Raw genomic sequence first — 23779 nt, 5'->3', positions numbered from 1 at the left:
CCAAAAATAATTTTTTTTTGCTCTTCTGCCATTTGGCAGAACGCCTCATCGCCAGAACTCACCAACACGCACCAAGACCTCGCTTGGCTGGTGGTGAGAGGGAGCCTCCCAGTCAGATCCTTCCTGCATGGTCGAAACATCACTCCCAGCGCACACTGCCCCCGGGAGGACTGCGCTGGGGACGAGACAGTCGCCCAATGCTCTTCATTGAAAAAGATCCAAAGGATCTTTTACATTAATCTAACCCCCACCTAACCTGGCTCCATCTGCCTTATTTTTGTCTGCCTTCATCTATCATCCTCCTGCCTCTCTCAACTCCACCCCTCCCCTTCCAGGCTCGATATGACTGTCATCCTTCAAACCTCCTTGGTTCACTGGCCTCTTTCTCACCACTCTCCCTCTTCTCTTTATTCTTGCTATCTTCCCTCTCCACTTTTAAATATTGCAGTCTACAACTGGGCTTTCTCAGGCTTTAGTTCCCAAAGGTTACCAGAGTTTGGTTAGTACCTGATGGCCAGCCAGTGTGTTTCTTCTGAAACCCTGTATTTAGACTGAGTGTAATCCTGATGATCTGAAGGACTGCCGATGTAGTGAAGAGGAATTACAGCATTCTTTAATGTACTGATATCAAATGATATCAAGTTTGGTAATGAAGAAGGGCCCTGCTGTTTACTATCATTCTCAATGACTTACTAATAAACTTCTGTGTCTACTTCTACAGCTGGCTCAATATTTTGACTCGTATGTAGCAGACATTGTTTGTGGAAACTCTCTAAGGGTTATGCCAAAAAATGCCTCCTGATTATCCAGGCAGCGGAAACATTGCCTCAAGAGGTCTGATGTTTACGCTCTAAAGTCTTGAATGGAGACTTTTTTTTATTCCAAAATAAACTTTATTCATCATAAAAGAACAAACTATATGCAACAATCAAAAAACAGTGCAAACCTTTACATTTGTGTACGGATCAATCATTAGCGTTACCTTTCTATATAAAAAAAACACAGCACCGATGCCACACCGTGTGGCTCCCTGGGGGGGCTACCCCAATCCTATATTTATAATATCTAAGGGGCTTCCTCGCCTGACCCCGCCCCTCCCTCTCCAGTGGCAGAAGAAACCGAAACTGTAGTCCTTCCCCACCGAGCCCTTGCATTGGCTACACCCAGCTTCAGTGCGTCCCTCAGCATGTACTCCTGCAGCCTGGAATGCGCCAGTCAGCAGCATTCCCCTACTGACATCTGACAATGCTGGGAGATCAACAAGTTTCGGGCTGACCAAAGGGCGTCTTTCACTGAGTTGATGACCTTCCAGCAGCAGTTGATGTCCGTCTCTGTGTGCGTCCCCGGGAACAGCCCGTAGATCAGAGAATCCTCTGTTGTGCAGCTGCTGAGGATGAAACATGACAAGGACCTTTGCATCTTTCACCACACCCTCCCCGCAAAGCCACAGCCCGCAAAGAGGTGGGCGACTGTCTCGTCCCCAGCGCAGTCCTCCCAGGGGCAGCGTGCGCTGGGACTGATGTTTCGACCATGCAGGAAGCATTTGACTGGGAGGGTCCCTCTCACCACCAGCCAAGCGAGGTCTTGGTGCTAGTTGGTGAGTTCTGGCGATGAGGCGTTCTGCCAGATGGTCCGGACAGTCTGCTCAGGGAACCACCCCACAGTATCCATCGAGTCCTTCTCCTGCAGTGTCTGCATGATGTTCCGTGCTGACCACTGCCTGATGGACTTGTGGTCAAAGGTGTTGGTCTGGAAGAACTTTTCCACCAAGGACAGGTAGAGCGGCAACGTCCAGCTGACTGGGACATTGTGCGGCAACGGGGCCAGGCCCATCCTTTGCGACACTGGGGACAGGTAGAACCTCGGCACGTAGTAACACTTGGTGCTCACGTACTTTGGTTCCATGCACAGCCTGATGCAGCCACAGACAAAGGTGGTCATCAGGATGAGGGCGACATTGGGGACACTTTTGCCCCCATTGTCTAGGGACTTGTGCATGGCGACCCATTGGGCCTGCTCCACCTTGGATCCCCAGATGAACCGGAAGACGGCACGGGTGATTCCCAAACCGGAGGAGTGAGGAACAGGCCACACCTGCGCCAAGTATAGCAGCACTGAGAGCACCTCAAACCTGATGACCAAGTTCTTCCCAGTTATTGATAGGGAGTGCTGTTCCCACAGTCCCAGTTTCTGCTTCACCTTCCCAATCCACTCCCGCCAATTTTTGTTGCCCCTCTGAACGAGATCCCCAGCACCTTCAGGTAGTCAGGCCTGACAGTGAAGGGGATGTTGGATTGGTCAGGCCAGTTGCTGAAGAGCATGGCCTCGCTCTTCGTTCGGTTAACGTTGGCTCCTGATACCAACTCAAACTGGTCGCAGATGCTGGTCAATCTGCAAACCGACCTTGGGTCCGAGCAGAAGACGGCAACGTCGTCTATGTACAGGGAGGTTTTCACCTGGGTGCCCCCACTGCCTGGCAACGTCACCCCTCTGATGCTCTCATCCTTCCTGATGGATTTGGCAATGGGTTCTATACAGCACACAAACAAGACAGGGGAGAGAGGGCAGCCCTGCCTGACTCCAGACTTGATGGGGAAGCTGTCTGTTTCCCACCCATTGATTTGGACTGCACTACAGACGTCTGTGTCGAGCAGTTGGATCTAATTCCTGATTCCCTCCCCAAAGCCCATTTTGGAGAGCACGTCCAACGTGTACATGTGTGATATCCTGTCGAAAGCCTTCTCCTGGTCCAAGCTGACCAGGCAGGTGTCCACCCCTCTGTTCTGCACGTAGGCGATGGTGTCCCTGAGCAGTGTGAAGTTGTCAAAGATCTTCCTGCCAGGTACAGCACAGGTTTGGTCCGGGTGGATCACCTGTCCCAGAGCAGACTTGACCCTGTTGGAGATGGCCTTGGACAAGATCTTGTAATCCATATTCAACAGTGAGATGGGTCTCCAATTTTTGATGTCCTCCCTCTCCCCCTTCTGCTTGTAGATGAGGGTAATGGTGCCCTTCCTCATGGATTCTGACATGCTGCCAGACAGAAGCATAGCGTTGTAAACTTCCAGCAGGTCCAGGCCCATCCAGTCCCATAGAGCCGAGTACAACTCTGCCGGTAAGCTGTCACTTCCGGGAGTTTTATTTGACTCAAGGAAAGGACGGAGCCAGTCAGCCCCTCCAGGGTCAGTGGCTGGTCCAGACTCTCCTGCTTGCTGTCATCTAAGACCTCCATGACAGAAGACAGGAAGTTCTGGGAGGCTGTGCTGTCTGTAGCCTTTTTGTCGTACAGACTGGCATAGAAGGATCTGCAGATCCTAAATATGTTCGTCTGCGAGGATGTTATTGAGCCGTCCTCTTCCTTAAGGCTGTGGATCACAGAGCTCCCCCTGTGCACCTTTTCGAAGAAGAAATGTGACCACGCCTCATCCTGCTCCAAGGAGCAGACCCTGGATTGGAAGATAATCTTGGAGGATTCAGAGGTGTGGAGCTGGGCTTGCCGGCTCTTCACCTTTCGGAGTTCCTCCCTCACATCCACCCCCCTCGATTGCAGAAGGAGGAGTTGCTGCAGGTCTGTCTGGAGTTGGCACAGTCCCCTCTGACTCTGTCTTGCTTTCTGGACCCCTCTGCGGATGAAGAACCTCTTGATGTTCTCCTTTGTTGTTTCCCACCACTGCACAGGGGAGTCAAAGAGGGGTTTCACTGTTCTCCAACCTGCGTAATCCCTCTTTAGTTCCTCAATGCTTTCTGGGGTCAGCAGCTTGATGTTCAGCTTCCGTGTCCCCCTGCCTGCCTTCTGGTCCTCCTGTAGGTGACAGGAGGCCTGAAGGAGATGGTGGTCAGAGAAGAACACCAGCGTGACGTCAGTGGATCTGACCGTGATTGGCTCCAACACAGAGGAAGTTGATCCGGGGCCGGGCTGAGCCATCCGATCTCGACCAGGTGTGTTGTGGCTGTGCTCCGCCTGCAGGGCTGCTGAAGGCGTTGCGCAACTTGGCATCTTTAACTGTTTCCACCAGGAGTCTGGAGGTGCCGTCCAGTCTGCTGTCGGCACTGCCGGATTGTCCAGCCGCATCAATGATGCAGTTGAAGTCACCAGCCAGAACGACTGGCCGGGACGTCGCCAGCAGCGGTGGGAACTGCTGGAGAATGGCTAGCTGCTCGCTCCGCACGGGCAAGGAGTACACATTAATTAACCAGAGTGGAGTGTTCCAGTACATCACATCTGCCACGAGGAGCTCCCCCCCGCCCCCACCACCTCTGACTCGGTGATGGAGAAGTTGCCCCCCACCGCATCAGAATCACCAGGCCGGAAGCGCAATAATCATTGCCCCCCGACCACACCGACAGTTTGTGGGACCACCATCACGACCACCTCCAATAGTTGCGGAGGTGCAGCAGCCCGCACTCCTGCAAGAAAGTCACATCCGCCTTGACCTTGGCGGTGAACTGCAAGGCGTTAACACATCGTGCAGTGCTCTTCACACTACGCATGTCTAGAGATGCCAGTTTTATCTCCATGGCTCTTGTGGAGTTCAATACCAATCACACAGTCCATTTTCATTTGTCCTGGGCTCTCATGCCCACAGCTTTGGTGAACTGCATCACTGATTTTGGGCTCAGATATTGGAAGTGGTCTCTCCCTGGGTGTGGGGTCCCTTGTGGCGAGGCTGGTGGTGTCTCTTGGGAGAATCCGTCTGTGCCCCTGTCCTTTTCTCTCGTGGTCCAGTTTCTTTCATCTCCCGGTGCTGGGGTGCATTGGATGCGGTGCTGCTCCTGGTCTCCCGGAGCTGGGGGGGCGATGGCCTCTGTCCTGCTCCCGATATCCCAGAGCTGGGGGCTGACAGCCTCTGTGCTGCTCCCGGTCTCCTGGAGCTGGGGGTCGGCAGGCAGGGTTCTACCCTCACTTGTTCCTGTCTGTTGTTTCTCTTCGGTTTTCTCTCCTCCATTTTGCCACTTTCTTTGCCTCCGTCGTCGGCTTCCGCTGTTGCTTTCATCGTCTGACGAGGAGAGGTTGCTGGTCCCTCTGCTGCATTATTCTTTTCTTTCCAGTCCCCTTGTTGTCCATGGCCCGTTGTCTCTTGGGTGGTGTCTTTTGCACCTTCTTCCTCTTCACCACCTGCCATTCCCTTTCTTGTCCCTCTCCCACTCCCTCTTCCATTGACTCCTCCTCTTGGGGAAGGGGCCGGGAGTTCATGGCTGGGGGTTGAGAGCTCGAGGCGGTCGGGCTATCCTCACCCCACCTGGCCTCGGTCTCTTCTGAGGCACCTGTGCTGGTGGGGGGGGGGGGGGGGTGGTGTCGGTGTTCCTTGGGGTGTTGTTGGTGCTGACACCCCTCTTATTGCCTGCGCATAGGTACAGGCCCGTTTTGGGCAGGCCTTGTAGAGGTGGCCTGCTTCCCCGCACAGGTTGCAACATTTGCTTTCCTGACAGTCCTTTGTATGGTGACCTTCCTGCTTGCAGTTCTTGCAGATGACTGCACTGCACTGGGCCTCCACATGTCCAGGTTTGTTGCAGTTGCGACACATCCTGGGTTGTCCCGTTTACACCATGTTTCCATGGCTCCCTCTGATGGCAAACACTGAGGGGGGGGTGGATGATGGATCCATTTGCGTCAACTCTCAACTTGACCTTCACCTGGCGCTTGCTGGTCCAGATCCTGAACAGATCTGGACCAGCAAGCGCCAGGTGAAGGTCAAGTTGACACAGCTTCCTGCTCCCTCAACATAACGAGCCAGGAAGGTGAGGACATCCACCACGGGCACATGTGGGTTAAACATGAGCACTGTTGCCACATGTTCCTTCTGGGTGGGGAGGGTGAAGAGTGGCTGCACCTTCAGCAGTGGCAGCGGAGCTTCATTCCCTTCTCCCAAAAGTCCTGCAACAGCTTCTGCCATCCCGTCGGGTGTTTGAAGGTAACATTGAAGTACCCATCACCTGTGAAGTCCTGGAGGCAGTAGATGTCCTTAGCCTTAAACTTGCAAGTATCCAGCAAGACCTTTCTGATGAAGAGGCCCCGTGTGAAAGGGTTCCCTTTGCTGAGATCCTTCACCGTCACTCTGACAGTATTGCAGATCACTCCTCCTGAGGTGCTCATCGCTGCCACCATCCTGATGCGGTCATTTGCTGAACAGAGCAGTTAGACTGGTTTCCCAATCAGCATTAGGATCCACCTCTGTGTCAGCAGGTTAAGCTCTCATCAGGCAGCCGCTTGATCCTGAAGAGTCCTCAATGTCTTTCCTTCAATGTCGCTGTCTGCAGAGATCCACCATGAATCCGTCCTGGGAGAACCGCCTTTTTGATCACGGTCTCTCCCCTGCCAGGTAAGTAGTTTCTCTAGTCACAAACTATAAAATGATCATTAAAATTATGATCATTTTAGATGTACTGTTGGAGGTGCTATCTTTGAGATGAGGCATTAAACCAAGACATTGTTTCATGTGGTCAAGGTCTCTTTAAAGAATAGTGGGGTTGTCTCCAATATATTAACCAACAGTAATAAATCAGCCAACAACTAATAAAAAGTTTATCTGGTTACTTATCACATTATTATTTATTGGAACTTACTGTGTACAAATTTGCTTCCTTTATTATAGCAAAGTACTTCATTGACTATAAAGTGCTGCAATGTTCTAACATAGTAAAAGACCCAATAGAAATGTGTATCTTTCTTTTTACTCTGTATTGTGCTCAGGCTCTGATTGGAGATGATATACTTTGTGGATAATACTTTGCTCTTGAGGGAGCCAGAAGTTCTTTCAGACCGATGTGTTCCTGCTTTTTAACAATCCATGGAGAAAATATAAAGCCATTGGTATGTGTCACCCAATGAGTCTAGGTCAGATAAGACAATGATTAGAATAAGCATAAACTTTAGTTGCTATATTCAAGGACATCTGTAACCTTGCATTGACTGTGTAGCGGCTAGCTACACACTACAAAATGAAGACACAGAGTCACTGGTTCGAAATCAGAAGTTGAATGAACAACAGGGGCGCGGTGTGCCTTTGATATCCCAAAACTTCCCGCGCTACAGTTCCCGCGCTGACGTCACGCGCGGGTCACCTGACCTTCCCGCGCACGGGCTTTCCTAGCCCGACGACGGGGAAGAAGGAGGGCCCCGCGCCATCTTGGATTGGGGCCTCCGACAACGTTCGCAATGTCGGGAGCCGGTTCGATGCCAGTGCGGTGAGTCGCTACATAACCCCCCACCGAACCGGCAATACCGTCGCGAAAACCAGAATTAAATAAACTATGACTTGGGTGACCTGCCCCTGCGCTGCGCTCGCTGGACCACCACGGGTTGGTCCAAGTCTAAATGAGCCAGCTTCAGCCGGTCAATCGTAAACACCTCCTTGCGCCCCCCCAATGTCCAGCACGAATGTAGACCCATTGTTCCTGACGACCTGGAATGGCCCTTCGTACGGCCGTTGCAGTGGTGATCAGTGTGCGTCCCTCCTGACGAAGACAAACTTACAGTCTTGGAGGGAAGTCGGCATACGGGTCGGGGCCTGTCCGTGTCGCGAGGTGGGAATCGGGGCCAGGTTTCCAAGCTGCTCGCGCAGCTGGTCGAGCGCCGCAGCAGGTTCTTCCTCTGCCCCCGAGGGGCTGGTAAGAACTTGCCCAGGGTGACTAAGGGCGTTCCGTAGACCATCTCCGCAGACGAGGCATGCAGGGCCTCTTTCAGCGCGGTGTGTATCCCCAGCAGGACCCAGGGGAGTTCGTCTACCCCGTTGGGCCCCTTAAGGCGGGCCATGAGTGCCAACTTCAGGTGGCGATGGAACCTCTCCACCAGCCCATTGGATTGCAGGTGATAGGTGGTGGTGAGGTGGATCCTGGAACCCCACGTCGGCAGCGGCAGACCACAGGCCGGAGGTGAATTGAGCTCCCGTCTGGGGTGATATGTGCCGAGACACCGAAACGGGCCGCCCAAGTTGACAAAAGGGCCCGTGCGCAGGACTGGGTGGAGGTGTCTGCAAGGGGAATGGCTTCAGGCCAGTGGGTAAAATGGTCGACAATCGTGAGGAGGTACCGCGCTCCTCGGGAGACTGGGAGGGGGCCAACCAGGTCGACATGGATATGGTTGAACCTCCGGCGGGTAGGTTGAAAATCCTGCAGGGGGGCCTTGACGTGCTGCTGTACTTTCGAGGTCTGGCAGTGAGTGCAGGACCGGGCCCATTCAGAAACCTGTTTACGCAGGCCATGCCAGACGAACTTGTCTGACACCATCCGGACAGTAGTCCGGATGGATGGGTGTGCAAGGCCGTGGATGGCATCAAACACCCATTAGCGCCAGGCAGCTGGGACGATGGGGCGGGGTCTACCTGTGGAGCTATCGCAGAGCAGGGTGCGCTCACTGGGGCCTACCAGTAGGTCTTGCAGTTGCAGGCCCGAGACTGCAGTGCGATACATGTCCATTCGCTGCACCTCCACCAAGGCGCCAAAATCCACCCCCTGGGACAAAACTTGGATCGTGGGCCGTGACAGTGCATCTGCAACCACGTTCTCTTTCCCAGACAGATGGCGGACGTCAGTGGTGAACTCTGAGATGTACGACAAGTGCCGCTGCTGCCGTGCTGACCAGGGATCTGAGACCTTGTTGAAGGCAAAGGTCAACAGCTTGTGGTCGGTGAAAGCTGTAAACGGCCTGCCCTCCAAGAAGTATCAGAAGTGTCTGATGGCCAGGTACAACGCAAACAGGTCGTGGTTGAAGGCACTATATTTGAGCTCTGGTGGTCGAAGGTGCCTGCTGAAGAACGCCAGCGGTTGCCAACGCCCTTCGATAAGCTGTTCTAGAACGCCTCCGACCGCTGTGCTGGAGGTGTCGACCGTGACGGCAGTTGGGATGTCCGTGCGAGGATGCACCAACATGACCGCATCCGCCAAGGCCCACTTGTTTTCGACAAACGCGGTGTGAGCCTCTTCTGACCAAACAATGTCCTTGCTTCCACCTGACAGGAGAGCAAACAACGGGTGCATGATGCGGGCCGCGGATGGTATGAACTAGTGATAAAAGTTTACCATACCGAGAAATTCCTGCAGGCCCTTGATGGAGGTGGGTCGGGCGAAATGGCATCGACCTTTGCAGGCAGGGGTGTGGCGCTGTGTTTGTCGATCCGATGGCCCAGGAAATCGATTGTTTCCAGCCCAAATTGGCATTTGGCTGCTCTGATGGTCAGGCCGAAATCCTTCAGGCGAGAAAAGAGTTGGCGGAGGTGCATGAAATGTTCCTGGTGGTTGTTGCTGGCGATCAAGATGTCGTCGAGGTATATGAAGGCGAAGTCAAGGTTGCGCCCGACCGCGTCCATCAGTCGTTGGAAGGACTGAGCAGCGTTCTTGAGACCAAAGGGCATCCGGACGAATTCAAAGAGGCCGAAAGGTGTGATCAGCGCCGTCTTCGGAATGTCGTCCGGATGCACCGGGATCTGGTGATACCTGCGGACGAGGTCGACCTTGGAAAAAATGGACCGCCTGTGCAGGTTGGCAGCAAAGTCCTGAATGTGCGGCACGGGGCACCGGTCCGGGGTAATAATGTCATTGAGGCGTCAGTAATCGCCACAGGGTCGCCAGCCTCCGGCTGCCTTGGGGACTATGTGTAGCGGAGAGGCCCATGGGCTGTCTGACCTGCGGATGATCCCCAGCTCCTCCATTTTTTTGAATTCCTCTTTCGCGAGGTGGAACTTGTCTGAGGGTAGCCGCCGGGCGCGGGCGTGGAGGGGAGGGCCCTGGGTGGGGATGTGATGCTGGACGCCATGCTTGGGCAAGGTGGTGGAGAACTGGGGCGTTAGTACAGACGGGAACTCTGCCAGGACCCTGGCAAACTCGTTGGTCGACGTGGTGACGTAGTCGAGGTGTGGGGCCGGTAGCTTGGCCTCACCCAATGAGAATGTTTGGAAGGTCCTGGCATGTACCAAACGCTTACCCCGCAGGTCAACCAGCAGACCGTTGGTGCGAAGGAAGTCTGCCCTGAGGAGTGATTGTGCGACGGCGGCCAGGATGAACCTCCAAGTAAAGTTGCAGGTGCTGAACTGGAGGTGTACCAAACGGGTGCCAAAGGTCCGAATGGTGCTGCCATTGGTGGCTCTGAGGGCAGGTCCTGGTGTGCAGTTGCGAGTCTCGCGGCTGTTGGGAGGCATGACGCTGACTTCGGCTACGGTGTCCACTAGGAACCGACGTCTGGAACGCCTGTCCCACACATGCAAGAGGCTATCCGGGTGGCCAGCCGCCGTAGCCATCGGCAGCGGCTGGCTCTGGCGTTTCCCGGAAACCTGCATGGTGGCCGGCATCTGCCGGTGTTAGCGCCTCACCGCTGGTGGTAGAAACACCATTGGTCGGTCGGTGTCTCAGATCTGGTGGTGGATGGGGTGCGTTCGATTGCCGGGTCTGGCCTGTTGGGCACGTGGTGTGGCAACGCGCTCGATGGACGCCCCGCTCTCCTTTTTCACCCACCAGAGGACATCCGCCCGGGTGGCCACCTTCTGGGAGTTGCTGAAATTGGCATCTGCCAGGAGCGGGTGGATGTCATCAGGTAACTGCTCCAGGAAGATCTGCTCAAACAGCAGGCAGGGTTTATGCCCATCTGCCAGGGCCAACATCTCATTCATGAGCACGGAGGGGGGGTCTGTCGCCCAACCCATCGAGGTGGAGGAGGCGGAGGCCTGTTCGCGTCGGGAAAGGCCGAAAATCTCGAGAAGGAGGGTCTTGAACTTATCATACTTCTCCTCCTCCGGGGACACCTGGATGAAGTCCTTGACCTGGGCTGCGGTGTCTTGGTCGAGGGTGCTCATCACGTAATAGTACTTGGTGTTGTCCCTGGTGATCTGGCGAATCTGGAACTGGGCCTCGGCCTGGTCGAACCAGACACGGGGCCGGAGGGTCCAGAAGGTAGGCAGTTTAAGGGCTACTGCCTGTACCTCTTGCTGTGCAGACATCGTGGGTCCAAAAACGTTTGGGCCCGTCGGGGTCACCAATGTAGTGGCTAGCTACACACTACAAAATGAAGACACAGAGTCACTGGTTCGAAATCAGAAGTCAAATGAACGACAGGGGTGCGGTGCGCCTTTAATATCTCAAAACTTCCCGCGCTACAGTTTCTGCGCTGATGTCACGCGCGGGTCACCTGACCTTTCTGCGCACGGGCTTTCCTAGCCCGACAATGGGGAAGAAGGAGGGCCCCGTGCCATCTTGGATCGGGGCCTCCGACGACATTCGCGATGTCGGGAGCCGGTTCGATGAGTCGCTACAACTGCAATTAATGCTGTAGTTGGAGATCTCTGTGACAATCTCTATACTAGTACTGACACCTAACATACCACATCTTGGTGAAATGTAGTTTTTGATTCTACACTTGCATAAAGTCCTTTCTCCCATAAGGTTCCCTCTCCTCTCCTCTGGAGTTTGCTAGAACCTCCTGGTCAAAAATCCTCTGCATACTCAACATCAGTATCTCTAATTTATGTAGCACCTTTATCATAGCAAAGCATTATGACATAATTCTCAGAATAATATTAAGTTAAAATTACCCTTTTTTTTCTTAATTAATTTACACAAACCTTGCTGGTAATACATGCATTTATTGCCTGTCCCTGATTACCCTTGAATTGATGTAGTTTGCTCAGCAGTTTTAGAGCACAGTTGACAATCAAATGTGTCCCTGTGGTTCTGGAGACACATATAGGTCAGCCTGAGTAAATACAGAAGATTTCTTTCCATGAAGGATAGGAGTGAACCAGATGATATTTCATCAAAGCTTCACAGTCTCCATTACTGATACAAGTCTTTCATCCCAGAGTTAATTCAATTAACTGGTTTAATTTCCTAGCCACCATGATGAGATTAATTATGAAGTCTCTAATCGTAGTCCGGACACTAGATTGGCAATGTAATCACTATAATACTGCACTGTACTCTGCTATGGGAGAAAATATTAGAATTGATGATCAAGAACTTAGTCAAAGAAATGGTTTTAAATGCATCCTACAGGTGAAGAGGGTGGTAGCGAGGCAGAATGGTTTAGAATGCATTGGTGATGTGTGAACCAAAATAGATCTGCAACTGTTGGTTGTAATAGGTGGATGGGGCTTGGTATTATTTAGCACACTGGATGCAGAACTTTTGATGAGTAAGTTTATGGATGGCGATTACTCAGGACTCAACAAATCATTTCCAAAATCAGTGTCAGTTCCGGTGACCAAAATGACTATTGATAACACAACCATCCTATGCCACCCACCCAAATTTTTCAATGCAATGCAATCTCTTTCAATGGCACCAGAAATGGTGTCCTCCGGCTATCCTTGTCTATGTCCCAGGTGATTGATTTAGAATTGACAAATAAGTTGATAGGGGTATTCAAATAGGCATTTACATTCATAAGCACATAGATTGCTTGAAACGGCTTGGTGATTTCAGGTGGGCAACTTGAGGCCTAAATGAAATAAACAGCATCAGATGCATTTATTGTGTGAAATGGAAATACAAACTCTATGGTAACTGACTCTGTATAGAGAATTCATTACTTCAGTCCAACTGCCTCCAGTTCAGTTCCTGGCCTTTCATCAGACATAGGAAAAGTGAGAAATTAAAAGTTTTAAGTTGCAGAGAAGGGAGAGAACAAAGGTATTGTTATCGACTAAAGAGCAGGAGAAACTTAATGTTCCTATTTATTGAGTTTTTGAATATTTTAAGGTAGAATTAGAAAGTTTCTTGAAATGCAAAGGGGATGAAAGACTTCAGTGGTAAGTGGGAATGTGATGTTCAGTCACAATCAAATAATCCATGCTGTTATTGAATGATGAAGTATGCTTGAGGGTCTGAGTGGCCTGTTCCTGCTCCTAATTTGTATGTTTTTAAGTTGCTGCCCCATTTACACAGTAATAACAAAGCAGCTGACAGTTTTGCCATCATTTCAACAACACAGTAGACTTTGAACTTCTATAATCATGGATATGGGATAATAGAGAGCTGTTAGCCTGTGGTAGATTTCCCCTTAATGTAACAGAATATGACCAAGGCAAGTGTAAAAGTATCTCAGTATTTGGTCAGTATTGTTAACAAACATTACTATTAACATATCTTTAAGTGGAAAATATTTTACATATAATAAATTTTTTCTTAAAACTTCAAATTTGCACTCACTGGCTATAAGAGTAATTACTTAAAAATGTAAAATTGTCCCAAAATGTTGTCAGGTCAATGAAATTGTAATGAGCAGGAAAATGGAAATGGATTCTGTAAAGTTGGATGTTTCAAATTATTTAGTATTAATGTTTCACATGTTCTGAATATAATGTAAGATATTTTCACATATTATTATTTTTTGAGATATAATGCAGATTATTACAATATAAAACCAGAATACTAAAATACAAAATACTAAGGATGTTGGTAATCTGAAACAAAAAACAGAAAATGCTAGAAATCTCTAGTAGATTAGATGGCATCTGTGGAAGAACAAAGTGTTCTAATGAAAGGTCATCATCTTGAAACATCAAATCTGTTGCTCTCACTGTAGGCACCACCTGATCTGCTGAGCAGTTCCTGTAGCTGGAGGAAAGAAAAGGAAATTTAGTCTTGATTTGGCAGAAAAAGTGATGGAATGTGTCAGCCCCTTCTCAATCTACTGGGAACTTTTCCCATTTTGTCTTTTTCTTGTCCATCATGGAAGTGAACAGTTACTGACCATTGAAAAGAATTGATTATCTTTCTAAAAATGGTATTTTATATCACATGGTGAATAGATGGATTTTAATGCAATCTACAATGATATTCTGGTTTACCAAACTGCTGTGGGGCAGGTGTTGCAGCGCATCAGTTGATAAAGGCCCACCTGTCCAGATAATGATCTTGCTCTGTTACTGAGGACAAGGACCAAGGTTTCAGACATGGGCATATATTAGTTTCACTCTGTTGCACTGCCATGAGTGAAGCACAGGCCATAGAAGTTAAAACTCTTGATATCTGTTATTAGACACAGAGCAGAAAACAGTCAAATATGACACAAAAAAGATGGATGACATGACCTTTCACTTCTCCTGCATCAAATGAGCTCTTTAATCACATGATTTGGATGTGATTTAGCTAGATAGGGTGTAGAAAAAATTCACAAGGATGTTGGTGGAACTGGAGGGCTTGAGTTATAAGGAGAGACTGGATAGGTTGGGACTGTTTTCCCTGGAGCAAAGGAGGCTGAGGGATGACTTTATAGAAGTTTATAAAATCATGAGGGGTATAGATAAGGTCACAGTATTTTTCAATACACAAAAAGTGCTGAAGGAACTCAGCAGGTCAGGCAGCATCCATGGAGGGAAATAAACAGTCGACATTTCGGGTCAAGACCCTTCATCAGGACTGGAAAGGAAGAGGGCAGAAGCCAGAGGGGGGAGGGGGAGGAGCACATGCAGGTAGGTGATAGGTGAGTTCAGGTGATAGGCAAGTCCAAGTGAGAAGGGGAAGGTGTAATGAGCTGAGAGGTGATAGGTAGAAGAGGCAAAGGGCTGAAAGAATCCAGTGGGAGAGGGCAGTGGACCATGGAAACCTCCCCCTCCACCCACCACCTTATTCTGGCTTCTGCCCTCTTCCTTTCCAGTCCTGATGAAGGGTCTCGGCCCGAAACATTGACTGTTTATTTCCCTCCATGGATGCTGCCTGACCTGCTGAGTTCCTCCAGCACTTTTTGTGTATTGTTCCAGATTCTAGCATCTGCAGAATTTCTTGTGTCACAGTTTTTTTCCCAGGGTAGTGGAGTCTAGAAAAACTAGAGCGCATTGGTTTAAGGTGAGAACGGAAAGATTTAAAGGGGACCTGAGAGAAGGGTTTTCCCCATAGAGGGTGCTGGGTATATGGAATGAGCTGCCAGCATAAGTGTTTTAGATGGGTATAATTACAATGTTTAAAAGATATTTGGACAGGTGCATGGATAGGAAAGGTTTAGAGGGATATGGGCCAAATGCAGGCAAATGGGGCTAGCTCAGGAAGGCACCTTGGTCTTCGTGGATGAGTTGGACCAAATGGCCTGCTTCCATGCTGCATAATTCTATGACTCTATGATTGACTAATAAATTGTGCAAGACCTGGCAGAGGGCACATAATGGCCTGGTGATGGACAACTTGCATAAAATATCAGAAAAGTTCTGATAGTTCTCAGTTAAGATTAAGAGTTTTCTTAAAACCTCCCTCTGACTAAGATTTAGGTCATTTGTCCTATTATCTCCTTAAGTGGCTTGGTAGTAAATATTGAATGTGCTTCTGTGTAGTCCTTTGCGATGTTTACTATGTTAAAGGCCCTATTTAAATAAAACTTTACGTTGTCTGAAAATTTATCTCCGGTCAGTAGTGCTTAGCACAATATATATGAGCATCAGTGTAATACATCCTACCTTTGAAATTCACTGCATGGAAATTGATGGGGTGAATTTTGGACAATTATCCTCAGTCAGCAGTGTTAAGTCTGCTAAATACTTGCCACTATCATGCAGAACATTTAGCACTACTGACTGGGGATGGAATTCTAATCAATTGTTTTTCTCCTATATTGTTCATTGTTATAAAGTCAATTTTCAATATTTGTTTCTGTGTCCATCTCTGAGCAAGTGAAGGTCAATGTACAACTATATTTCTTGTTTAATCAGTGTAGAGTATTTTTATGTGCCTCTGTCAGGAAGGCATATCCTCCCTGCTTTGAGAAGCCTCTGCACTGACAATGTTTGAGAAATACTGCAGATGATATCATCTTGATTGAAACCACCCTGAAACTAAATGTACTTTATACTTAATACCACACCATGTATACAATTGAATTCAACTACTTAAGTAAGCTTGCTTAAGTTTCTTTTTAAGGTAGGTGGAGTGCAGGTTAAATAACAATGATGTCAACTTTGCCTCTGAGTCAGCAAGTTAAGAATGTAATTCCTACTCCAGAGGTTTGAGTACATAATGTAAACTGGTGTTGCAGTACAACCTACACTCAAGAGATCTCACATTTCAGGTGATGTGCTGGGCTGAAGCCCTATCTGCATGTCAATTAAACGTAAAGAGCTTTCTTTCTTTTGCATTTACAGTGGTTGCTGTTTTGTTTTTTCTCCATTCTACATAAGCATAAAATAGCAAACTGGAAAGGAAAGCATTAGAACATAGAACAGAGAACATTACAGCACAGTACAGGCCCTTCGGCCCAAGATGTTGTGCCGACATTTTATCCTGCTCTAAGATCCATCTAACCCTTCCCTCCCACATGGCCCTCCATTTTTCTATCATTCATGTGCCTATCTAAAAGCCTCTTAAATGTCCCTAATGTCACCTCTGTCGGCAGTGTGTTCCATGCGCCCACCACACTCTGTATAAAAAAAACTTACCTCTGACATCCCCCCATACCTTCTTCTAATCACCTTAAAATTATGCCCCCTCTTGTTAGCCATTTTCGCCCTGGGAAAAAGTCTCTGACTGTCCACTTGATCAGTTACCAATTCATTTTCAACCAGACAATGATAAGATCCTGAGGAAAAGTAATTGAATATAGTGATAACTTTGATATCCACTGATTATGGGTGGCTATAGATACAATGGGTAGTTGATCTTTTCCCACTTTGCTGCAAAAATATGGAATGTTATGACATCCTGAGTCTTTCCAGAATTTCATCTCTAGTCAGTGGTCCTAAATCTTGTGCTTGCACAATGTTCAGCAATATAAGGCCTCTTTAAGCTGGACCTTCTGGTTATTCCCTCTTTCCTGAAATGCTGCAGGTATGTGAGGAACAACTTGCCACTATTCCCGAGATTCTTTTTGTACTTCATCAAGATCCTGCAAACGAGTCTAGGATTTTATACAACAATTTTGCAGGATAACCTACAGGCCTGCAAGTTGGCACTATCAAAATTTGAAAAATTAACAGCAAAATTCACATCTAGATTCAAATAATAACAAAACCTTTCCAAGATTTGCTATAGCATCACCCAATACAGTTTTTTTGAAGAAAGCCTTTTGCAGAATCACCCAAGAAAGCAGCTATGAAGCTGCAGTAGGAAACACTCCAATGTGCTTATTAGTCTTTCAGTTCAGACAATGCCACTGTGCTCTGGCCATTTCATTGGCAACTTCCAGGCTGTTCAGGAAAATCTCTGCACACTCAGTTATCTTTCCAGTGCTATTAATATAGCTTTTAATGAATGATGGCCATGTTGAAATTGCCAACCTTTCTCTCCTGAGTGGGTTTCCTGCACATATTCTGACATACTTGAGTTAAGATAAAATAGACATGGAATTCACTGGATTAACATTGTGTTTCAGATGCATTTAAAATTGCTGGCTGCTCCCAAACTCATCTGTTAATAGGGACTAAAATTTTTCCCAATAATTCATGCCAATGGAAAGGGAGGTCTATGATTTCCTTGTAAGAAATTATGTCTCATAAGAAAATGAAAAAAACATACTTAATTTTATGGCTGCCTTCTGACCCTGATGGAGTTCTGCTGCTTTGAAAAGGTTAGTTAGCTGGGAAACTGATTGCCATTTCTCTCTCATGATTGAGGGAAAATTTTAACCCAGTTATGATGATGTTGTCATGAAGAAACTAACATTTGCCAATCTTTTTATCATTTTAAAGACCTTAATTAAACCACATCAAAGTCTGCCCCAAGGAGTTTCATAGCAAGTAAGGCCCTTTAAGTAATCCAGTGAGCCCCTCCAAAGCTTTGCAGAACTGCTTAACATCTTCAAACATGCAGGCTTGTAGAATTCAAAGTCAGGATCAAAATTCCACATGAATATCCTTATGGTCCCTGTACAAATCACAGTAAGTTTATTGGAGTTGAGGAGGGAAGGGGTGGGGGAGAGGGTGGTGGTAGAATGCAGTGGATGTGACGAAGAGAGACACCAGGAAATATTAAACTGAAAATGTTGGAAATACTCACCAGGTTAGGTCACATCTGTGGGTAGAGAAACAGGGTGTGGCCTGCCAGATCTTCCCACAGGTATGGCCTGACCCGCTGAGTGTTTCCAACGTTTTCTGTTTTTATTTTAGATTTTCAGCACCTGTGGCTTTTTTGATTTTCACCAGGAAAATTTAGGAGATTATTAGCAATGTTGTTATATTATAGTGAATATGTTACATGACATCAAATAATAGAGAAATTTGTAAAGATAGAAGTATTGAAATTAATGTACTTAGGATGGAATCTTGGAGGTCAGGGGATACAGGGTTAATGGGTAACAGGACATATCACAGGACATGATATGGGTGGAAGATGTTTAGAGGAGTGGGAATTTAGGCTTATGTTAGGGATGTCCAGAAACCAATATAAGACTAGTCATCCAGTGCTGGTAATCAATGTTAAGCTGAATTTATTTCCCACCTTCCTATTGGATTAATATAGGTTAGCATGGACATGCTGGGCTGAAGGGCCTGTTAACATGCCGTATGATTCTATGACTCGAAGCCTTGGAAAGTTGCTGCAATGCACTTTGTACACGGTGTGCACTGCCACACAACATGCCTGTGTTGAAAGATTGTGTTGTCCATGTTTCATTGCAAATGGACACAGATGGTTTCATTATATGAGAAGTTTTATGGGTGCTGAATACGACTCAAAGTAGTGGATCACCTTGATTCCTGTTGGTGTTAATCTCTGTGATATTTGTGAAGAGAAGGCTGGAAATGGAGCTTTTGGGTGAGTAGAAAGGTAATTGTTAGTATAAGCTAAGACGGAGCGGCCATTGTCAGAGTGGACAGAGTCAGAGTGACTGGCTTTGGCACAACAGGGTCCGGCGTCAAGAGGCGGAGGCCATCTGCAACAACACTGGAGAGTAGCTGGTAAGTAAGGGTAAGGTTTACTGTTATTGTTATAACCTTTAAGTAGACTACAGCTAGGTAGGAAACATAGTTCAGATGGAGGGCAAGGCGATGTGCTGCAGCTGCATGATGTGGGAGCTAGTGGACCCTGTTGGGGTGCACAGTGACCACATCTGCAGTTAGTGCTTCAGGCTGGAGGAACTTCGGCTCAGAATTGATGAGCTGGAGTTGCAGCTTCAAACACCGTGAAGCATCAGGGAGGGAGAGATTCATGTAGATGCTGTGCATCGAGAGGCAGTCACCCCACTTAGAGCAGGTACTTCTAGGGTCCAGGAGGCAGATAGCTGGGTAACTGTCAGGGCAGAGAAAGAGAAAGGGAACAGGCAGACAGTGCAGAGGACCCTGGAGGCTGTTCCCTTCAAAATCAGGTATTCTGCTTTGGATGCTGTTGAGAGGGATGACCTACAGGGATCAAGTGGCAGTAGCCAGGTCTCTGGCACTGGGACTGGTCCTGCAGCTCAGAAGGGAAGGGAGGAGAAGAGGAGGGCATTAGTGATAGGGGACTCGATAGTCGGGGGAACAGACAGGAGGTTCTGTGGACGTGAGCGAGAATCCTGGATGGTATGTTGCCTCCCAGGTGCCAGGGTCCAGAATGTCTCTGAACGGGGCAAAGCGAGGTAGGTGCTAATAGAGGAAAGGAAGTAGTATGAGTGCGGTTTTCTGTGCTCGGTGTCAGATGTGGAAGGTCCTGGAGTCCTCCAGCCTCCCGGACAGCCACTTCTGCACCAGGTGTGTTGAGCTGCAGCTCCTAAGGGACTGCGTTAGGGAACTGGAGAGGCAGCTCGATGATCTTCGTCTGGTCAGAGAAAATGAGGAGGTGATAGAAAGGAGTCATAGGCAGGTGGTCACACCGGGGTCACCGGAGGCAGGCAAGTGGATCACAGACAGGAAGGGGAAGGGGAAAAGGCAGGTACTAGAGAGTACCCCTGTGGCTGTACCCCTTGACAAGAAGTGCTCCTGCTTGAATACTTTTGGGGGAGACAGCCTACCTGGGGAAAGCAAGTGATAGGGGACTCTATAGTTAGGGGGTCAGACAGGTGATTCTGTGGATGTGAGCGAGAATCCCGGATGGTATATTGCCTCCCAGGTGCCAGGGTGTCTCTGATTGGGTCCACAGCATTCTTGAGCGGGAGGGAAAGCTGCCAGAAGTCATGGTACATGTTGCTACCAACGATATAGGTAGGCAGAGGGATGAGGTCCTGAAAAGTGAGTTTAGGGAGCTAGGCAGAAGGCTGAAGAACAGGACCTCAAGGGTAGCAATCTCAGGATTGCTGCCAGTGCCACATGATAGTGAAGGTAAGAATAGGAGGAGATGGCAGATGAATGCATGGCTGAGGAGTTGGTGCAGGGGGCAAGGATTTAGATTTTTGGATCATTGGGATCTCTTCTGGAGAAGGTGGGACCTGTACAGATTGGATGGGTTACACCTGAACTCGAGGGGGACCAATATCCTTGCAGGCAGGTTTGCTAGTGTGGTTTGGGAGGGTTTAAACTAGTTTGCAAGGGGTATGGGAACCAGAGGGATAGGTCAGTGGAAGAAGTGCATGGAGTAAAGCCAGATCTAGCAGAAAGAGAGACTTTGAGGAAGGAGAAGCAGAGTACAGGGTATAAAAGTAGTAAGGTGGATGGGCTAAAGTGCATTTACTTAAATGCAAGAAGCATCAGGAATAAGGGTGATGAACTGAGAGCTTAGATAAGTACATGGAACTATGATGTTGTGGCTCTTGCAGAGACTTGGCTGTCACCAGGGCAGGAATGGATACTGAATCTTCCAGGATTTCAGTGTTTTAAAAGGGACGGGAAGGGGGGGAAGAAGAGGAGGAGGGGTGTCGTTACTGGTCAGGGATACTATTACAGCTGCAGAAAGGGTGGATAATGTAGCAGGATCCTCTCTAGAGTCAGTATGGGTGGAAGTTAGGAAGAAGAAAGGAGTAGTTACTCCACTGGGAGTGTTCTATAGGCCCCCTGGTAGCAGTAAGGATGCCGAGGAGCAGATCGGGAGGCAGATTTTGGAAAGGTGCAAAAATAACAGGGTTGTAATCATGGGAAACTTCAACTTCCCAAATATTGATTGGCACCTGCTTAGTACCAAAGGTTTATATGGGAAAGAGTTCGTAAAGTGTGTCCAGGACGCATTCCTGTCACAGTATGTTGACAGGCTGACTAGAAGGAATGCCATATTAGATCTAGTATTAGTTAATGAACTGGGTCAGGTGACAGATCTCTCAGTGGATGAGCATTTGGGGGATAGTGACCACCGCTCCCTAACCTTTAGCATTGTCATGGACAAGGATAGGAGCAAAGAGGACAGGAAGATATTTAATTGGGGAAGGGCAAATTATGAGGCTCTAAGTTGCGAGTGTAAATTGGGATGACATTTTTGAAGGGAAATGTACTATGAAGATGTGGTCATTGTTCAGGGATCTCTTGCGGTATGTTAGGGATAAATTTGTCCTGGTGAGGCAGAGAAAGAATGGCAGGGTGAAGGAACCATGGGTGACAAGAGAGGTGGAACATCTATGCGCATTTGAAGAATCATGGTCTGATCAGGGACAGCCAGCATGGCTTTGTGAAGGGCAGATCATGTGTCACAACCTGTTAGTGTTCTTTGAGGAGGTGACCAGACAGACTGATGAGAGCAGTGCAGTAGATGTGGTCTACATGGATTTTAGTAAGGCATTTGACAAGGCTCCACATGGTAGGCTTCTTCAGAAGGTCAGAGGGCATGGGATCCAGGGAAGCTTGGCTGTGTGGATTCAGACTTTGCAGATGACACAAAGGTTGGTGGTGTTGTGGATAGTGTGGAGAATTGTCGAAGATTGCAGAGGGACATTGATAGGATGCAGAGCTGGGCTGAGAAGTGGCAGATGGAGTTCAATCCAGAGAAGTGTGAGGTGGTACACTTTGAAAGGATAAACTACAAGGCAGAGTACAAAGTTAATGCAGAATTCTGGGTAGTGTGGAGGAGCAGAGGGATCTGGGGGTCCATATCCACAGATCCCTGAAAGTTGCCTCACAGGTGGATAGGGTAGTTAAGAAAGCTTATGGGACATTAGCTTTCATAAGTCATGGGATTGAGTTTAAGAGCCACGAGGTAATGATGCAGCTCTACAAAACTCTGGTTAGACCACACTTAGAGTACTGTGTCCAGTTCTGGTTGCCTCATTATAGGAAGGATGTGGAAGCATTGGAAGGGTGCAGAGGAGATTTACCAGGATGATGCCTGGTTTAGAGGATATGCATTATGAGGAGAGACTAAAGGAGCTTGGGCTTTGCTCTTTGGAGACAAGGAGGATGAGAAGAGACATGATAGAGGTGTACAAAATATTAAGAGGAATAGATAGAGTGGACAGCCAGCGCCTCTTTCCCAGGGCACTAATGCTCAATACAAGAGGGCAGGGCTTTAAAGTAATGGGTGGGAAGTTCAAGGGAGATATCAGAGGAAGGTTTTTTACCCAGATAGTGCTTGGGGCATGGAATGCGCTGCCTGGGGCGGTGGTAGAGGCAGGTACATTGGTCAAATTCAAGAGCTTGCTAGATAAGCACATGGAGGAATTTAAAATAAAGGGATATGTGGGAGGAAGGGGTTAGATAGTCTTAGGCAAGGTTTAAAGGTTGGCACCACATGGTGTGCTGTACTGTTCTTTGTTCTAGAAGGGGTGTTGCACGTGTGAACTGGATCTGGATGGCACAGAAAATGTTTGAGATCTGAAACAAGGAAATAGTTGTGAGTCACAAGTGAAAAGATAACTTGCATACTCTTGCCAAAACTACAGTGGGTATGCGCCAGAAGGGCTACAGGTTTTAGCTGCCCTGGCTCTAGCCACTTATGCATCCTTCAGACCTGAGGTATGATTATTCTTAAAGATCACAAGACAAAGGAGCAGAAGTAGGCCATTCGGCCCATGAGCTAAACTAAAACTATTCCTATCTAGCCCCAATTTCCAGCATTATCCCCATATCCCTTGATACCTTGACTAATTAGATACCTATCAACCTCCTCCTTAAACGCCCCCAATGATTGGGCCTCCACAGCTGTAAGTGGCAAAGAATTCCATAATTTTACTACCCTCTGGCTTTCTCCTCATTTCTGTTTTAAACTGGTACCCTCTAATTCTAAGAATATGCCCTCTGGTCCTGGACTCACCCACCAGAGGAAACAGCTTAACCACATTTACTCTGTCCAGTCCTTTCAACATTCTAAATGTTTCTATGAGGTCCCCTCTCATTCTTCTGTACTTCAATGAATACAGTCCAAGAGCCAACAAACGCTCATTATAAATAAGCCCTTTCATTCCAGGAATCATCCTCTTAAATCTTTTCTGAACCCTCTCCAACATCAGTACATCCTTCCTAAGATACGGGGCCCAAAACTGCACACAGTACTCCAAATGAGGCCTCACCAGTGCCCCACAGAGCCTCATCAATACTTACGTACTTTCTTACTTTATACCTCTCGAAATGAATGCTAACATAGCATTTGCTTTCTTTACCGCCGATCCGACCTTTAGGGTATCCTGCACGAGTACCCCCAAGTCCCTTTGTACTTCTGTACTTTGAATTTTCTCCCCATCTAGAGAATAATCTGCCCGTTTATTTCTTCTTCCAAAGTGTACAACAGAACATTTCTCAACATTGAATCTCATCTGCCATTTCTTTGCCCATTCTCCCAAACTATCTAAGTCTTTCTGCAACCTTCCTATTTCTGCAATACTCCCTACTCCTCCATCTATCTTGGTGTCGTCTGCAAACTTAGCCACAAAACCATTTACTCCATAATCCAAATCATTAATGTACAGAGTAAAAAGAAGGAGCCCCAACACCGAACCCTGCGGAACACCACTAGTAACCGGTAGCCAACCAGAACAGGATCCCTTTATTCCCACCCTTTGCTTTCTGCCTACCAACCACTGCTCCACCCATTCCAATATCCTACC

At 48.1% G+C, this 23779-nt stretch overlaps 1 protein-coding gene across 1 annotated transcript in view; it reads left to right on the top strand.

Moving 5' to 3' along the window:
* Nucleotides 1–6267: 6267 nt before the first annotated feature.
* LOC127572558 (protein shortage in chiasmata 1 ortholog-like) overlaps nt 6268–23779 on the top strand; it is a 72336-nt gene continuing 54824 nt past the window's right edge. Inside the window, exon 1 of the mRNA XM_052019951.1 lies at nt 6268–6320. Within this exon, the coding sequence (XP_051875911.1) occupies nt 6268–6320 (53 nt within the window). The remainder of the gene's footprint in view (nt 6321–23779) is intronic.

The sequence above is a fragment of the Pristis pectinata genome, chromosome 7 (assembly GCF_009764475.1).
Source record: "Pristis pectinata isolate sPriPec2 chromosome 7, sPriPec2.1.pri, whole genome shotgun sequence".
Classification (NCBI taxonomy): domain Eukaryota; kingdom Metazoa; phylum Chordata; class Chondrichthyes; order Rhinopristiformes; family Pristidae; genus Pristis; species Pristis pectinata.
This window is presented reverse-complemented; position numbering and strand designations above follow the sequence as displayed.